The 4,523-nt window shown below is 53.7% G+C and overlaps 1 protein-coding gene across 5 annotated transcripts in view; it reads right to left on the reverse strand.

Annotated features, from left to right (window-relative positions):
- Positions 1 to 4,523, reverse strand: part of RCN3 (reticulocalbin 3) — a 20,162-nt gene that overhangs the window by 3,765 nt on the left and 11,874 nt on the right. For 3 of the 5 annotated variants that reach the window (XM_017882172.1, XM_017882171.1, XM_017882175.1), the window contains exons 6-7: positions 3,682 to 3,881; positions 2,231 to 2,810 (exon numbers count right to left, since the gene is read on the reverse strand). In XM_017882172.1, coding sequence (XP_017737661.1) covers positions 2,703 to 2,810; positions 3,682 to 3,881 — 308 coding nt within the window. In that variant the 3' untranslated portion in view covers positions 2,231 to 2,702. Of the gene's footprint in view, positions 1 to 2,230; positions 2,811 to 3,681; positions 3,882 to 4,523 lie in introns of those variants that run through there. The other 2 variants (XM_017882174.1, XM_017882173.1) reach the window with 1 other exon arrangement.

Raw genomic sequence — 4,523 nt, forward strand, 5'->3', positions numbered from 1 at the left:
AAAAAAAAAAAAAAAAAAGATGTCAGTTCTCTCCAAACCGTCTACAGGTTTACAATCTAACCCTGGGTTACGTCTATCTCCTTTCCCAAGAGGGAAAACAAAATCTATTAAATATGAGGGGATGGAGCTATGGAACTTTAGTCTTATAAAGGAGATATTTTTTCTTAGTTCCTTATGAGTTTTTAAATTAAAGAGCCTTAGTTTTAGACCAGTTTTAGGTTAACAAAGAAGTGAGTGCAAAGTACAGAGAATTTCCATATGCCCCTTCACCCCACCCTCAGTTTTCCTTACTAACATCTTGCATTAGTGTGGTACATTTGTTCCAATCAATAAGCCAATATTGATATATTAACTCAAGCCCATGGTTTATATTAGAATTAATTCTTTGTGTTGTACATACTGTGAGTTTTGTGTAATATATAATGACATACATCTATCATTACAGTATCATACAGAATGGTTTCACTACCCCAAAAAATCAGGGGTTTTTTTTAATGTAATTTTTTTGGTTTTGTTTTTTTTAGACAGAGTCTCGCTTTCTCGCCAAGCTGGAGTGCAGTGGCACGATCTTGGCTCACTGCGCCTGGCTTAAATTTTTTTTTTTTTTTTAAAGACAGGGCTGGTGGCGAGGCGCGGTGGCTCATGCCTGTAATCCTAGCACGTTGGGAGGCCGAGGTGGGTGGATCACGAGGTCAAGAGATCAAGACCATCCTGACCAATATGGTGAAACCCCATCTCTACTAAAAATACAAAAACTAGCTGGGCGTGGTGGCGCGTGTCTGTAATCCCAGCTACTCAGGAGGCTGAGGCAGGAGGCTGAGGCTTGAACCCAGGAGGTGGAGGGTGCAGTGAGCCAAGATCCCGCCACTGCACTCCAGCCTGGGCAACAGAGCGAGACTCCGTCTCAAAAAAAAAGAAAAGAAAGAAAAAGAGAGATGCCGTCTTCATGAAAGATCATCCCAGGCTGAGTCTTGAACTCCTGGGCTCAAGCAATCCTTGATTAATCCTTGGGATCACCCGCGTGAACCACTGCGCCCAACCTGACTCTTAAATAACTCAAAGCTGTTTATAATCCCTCCTCTGCTCATTACACTCCAGCGGCTCTCATTTCACTCAGAATAAATTCTGTCTGTCTCTCTGGGTCTCTGTCCCCCTCTCTCTGGTTCTCTATCCCCCTCTCTCTGGGTCTCTGTCTTCCTCTCTCTGGGTCGCTGTCCCCTCTCTCTGGGTCTCTGTTTCCCTCTCTCTTTCTGCCCCCTCTCTCTGGGTCTCTGTCCCTCTCTCTCTGAGTCCCCATCCCCTTCTCTCTGGGTCTCTGTCCATCTCTGTCTTGTCCCACCAAACAGGGACCACCATGACCTCCCTGCAGGGACCTGTAGAGTCTGGCCGCATGCCCCATCTGCTTTCAGTTGACCTTCTTCCCCTGGCTCATGCCCTTCCAGTCACTCTAGCCTCCTTGCTGCCACACCAGGCCCACTCCTGCCTCAGTGCCATTTTACTTGCTCTTCTCGCTCCCTGGAATGCTCTCCCTCCACATCTCTCCATGGCTCCCTCCTTCACTCTATTTATCATTGAGACTTTTACCAGCCACTCAGTCCTCAGAACATTGCCACACTGCTACACACTTCCCCTGCCACAGCGTCTGTCACGCCGTGCCATATTTTAGGTCGCTGTGTCTCTTCTTACCCACAGAACTGGGGCTCTGTGAGGGCAGGGCTTCCTGTCTGGTTTGTGTGCTGCAGAGTCCAGACTTTTTTTTCCTTTTTTTTTTGAGACAGAGTCTTGCTCTGTCACCCAGGCTGGAGTGCAGCGGCACCATCTCGGCTCACTACAACCTCCAGCTCCCGGGTTCAAGCGATTCTCCTGCTTCAGCCTCCTGAGTAGCTGGGACTACAGGTGCCCAGCTAATTTTTGTATTTCTAGTAGAGATAGGATTTCACCATGTTGGCCAGGCTGGTCTCGAACTCCTGACCTCAGGAGTTTGGAACGCCCGCCTCGGCCTCCCAAATTGCTGGAACTATAGGCGTGAGCCACTGGGCCAGGTCCAATTTTGTTTGTTTGTTTGTTTTTATACCCAGAACACCCTCCAATCCCTCCAACACCCAGCTTCAAATGCCTGGTCCCCTATTGCATGCCTCAGCCCCCAACTCCCAGTCACAGCCCCCAAACCGTCTCCAGAGACCCTTTCCCCTTCATAGAGACAGGCAGACAACAGACAGACACAGACACACAGGGTCCCGGCGCTGGCTTTTATTGGCTCCTGGCAGGGAGGCGGTGTCCCAGGCCGGGCCAGGCAGGAGAGAGCTGGGGCCAGGGGAGCTTCAGTCTGTTTGGTGGAGGCTCAGATTTGGAGCTGGAGGGGTTGGTGGCGGATTTTAGAGGCTGAGCTTGGGGCCAGGGTCCCTGGGTCTGGGCTGGGAGACTCAGTCAGAAATAGGTGTTGTTATCCTCTGGGACTGTGACGGCCCCTCCCTGGGGCTGGGGGTATGACAGGGACAGAAGCTGACCCAGGGGGTTCCTGAGAGCCCATGAGCAGGAGGATGCCAGGGACTGCATCTGCCTCCTGCAGGGCCTGGACAGGGAGGGGGCTAGACCACGGCGGCCCCTCCTTGGGTCACTGTGTGGGGCCTTGAGGTTGTGGCAGGTGCACGGGGCTCGGGTCACTGTGCCGGGCCCCTGAGGCCGTGGCAGGTGCACGGAGCTCACAGCTCATCGTGGTGCCGGGTCAGGTCCTCGCCATAGTTGGTGGCCTGACTGCCCACAAACATGTTCCAATTACCCAGGATCTCCGCTTTGCTCAGCCGCCCGTCCTGGAGGGAGGGTCAGGGTTCAGAGGGGACAACACGACCCTGCTTTCTTTTTTTTTTCTTTTTTTTTGAGATGGAGTCTCGCTCTGCCGCCCAGGCTGGAGTGCAGTGGCCTGATCTCGGCTCACTGCAAGCTCCGCCTCCCAGGTTTACGCCATTCTCCTGCCTCAGCCTCCCGAGTAGCTGGGACTACAGGCGCCCGCCACCTCACCCGGCTAGATTTTGTATTTTAGTAGACATGGGGTTTCACCGTGTTAGCCAGGATGGTCTCGATCTCCTGACCTCGTGATCCGCCCGTCTCGGCCTCCCAAAGTGCTGGGATTACAGGCTTGAGCCACTGCGCCCGGCAACGGCCCTGCTTTTGAAAGCCCTCCCCACATCCAAGTGTGTCCCCAAGTCTCTGGGACCCTTCTCTCTGGGCCTCTGCCCCTTTCTCTCTGAGTCTGTCCCCGTCTTGGTCTCTGTCCTTCTCTCTTTGGGTCTCTAGGTCTCTGTCCCCCTCTCTCTGAATCTCTTTCCCCCTCTGTCTCTGCCCCCCCGCCGGGTCTCTGTCCTCTCTCTCTGGGACTCTTTCCCCCTCTCTGAGTCTCTGCCTCCCCCTCCCCGGGCCTCTGTCCCTTTCTCTCTGAGTCTGTCCCCTTGTCTTGGTCCCTGTCCTTCTCTCTTTGGGTCTCTGGGTCTCTGTCCCCCTCTCTCTCTGGGACTCTGTTCCCCACTCTCTCTGGGTCTCTGTCCCCCTCTCTTTTCCTCTCTCTCTGCCTTTCTTTTTTTATCCCACCTAAAAGGGACCCTAAGCTCCAGGCCCAGGTCTTGCTCATTTCTGGAGGCTGGCATGCGACGCCCACCCGCTCCTGCCACGGCCCCATCACTGCACCTTGTCCGTGTCGCTCTCGTGCAGGAGGTGATTGGCTTCCACCAGGGGCTGGTCCTGGGCCGGGGGCAGCACCCAGTGGCCCACTTCACTCCCGTCCAGGTGCCCGTCCTTGTTCAGATCCCGGAAGTCCCGGAACTGCTGCCTCTCCGTCTGCACCCACGCCGGCTCCTCCTCCCCAGGCTCGGCTGAGTACAGATCCGCTGGGGGACAGGACAGAGGGGACAAGGTCAGGGGCATCTCTGGGGGTCTAGTGGAGCTGGGGCCTGATCCTGGCTCTGATACTTCCTGAACCAGGCCCTTGAGCAGCTCACTACCCTCTCTCCTGCCTCAGCTTCCTCTTCTGTTTCAATGGAATTAGTAACAAAACCTGACTTACAAGCAATCATTTATGTTACAGGTGAAATTCATTTGATGGGTTGATTGCATGATTGATTGATTTCATTGATACACACGTGAAGTAGTGTGTGCATTGGGCAAGGCAGTGCCTGGCACAGCGTAAGCAATGTCTATGCAGGAGGAACGTGCGAGGATGTTTGGGGCCAGTTAGCAGGTGACAGATATGCCAGGTGCAGTGATGACTGTAATCCAACACTTTGGGAGACCCAGGCAAGAGGGTCATTTGAGGCCAAGATTCAAGACCAATCTGGGGCCCGGCGCGGTGGCTCAAGCCTGTAATCCCAGCACTTGGGGAGGCTGAGACGGAAGGATCACGAGGTCAGGAGATCGAGACCATCCTGGCTAACACAGTGAAACCCCGTCTCTACTAAAAAATTAAAAAAAAAAAAAACTAGCCAGGCGTGGGGGCGGGTGCCTGTAGTCCCAGCTACTCGGGAGGCTGAGGC

This window comes from Rhinopithecus bieti, unplaced genomic scaffold, assembly GCF_001698545.2.
Source record: "Rhinopithecus bieti isolate Rb0 unplaced genomic scaffold, ASM169854v2 scaffold_12070, whole genome shotgun sequence".
NCBI classification, from domain to species: Eukaryota; Metazoa; Chordata; class Mammalia; order Primates; family Cercopithecidae; genus Rhinopithecus; species Rhinopithecus bieti.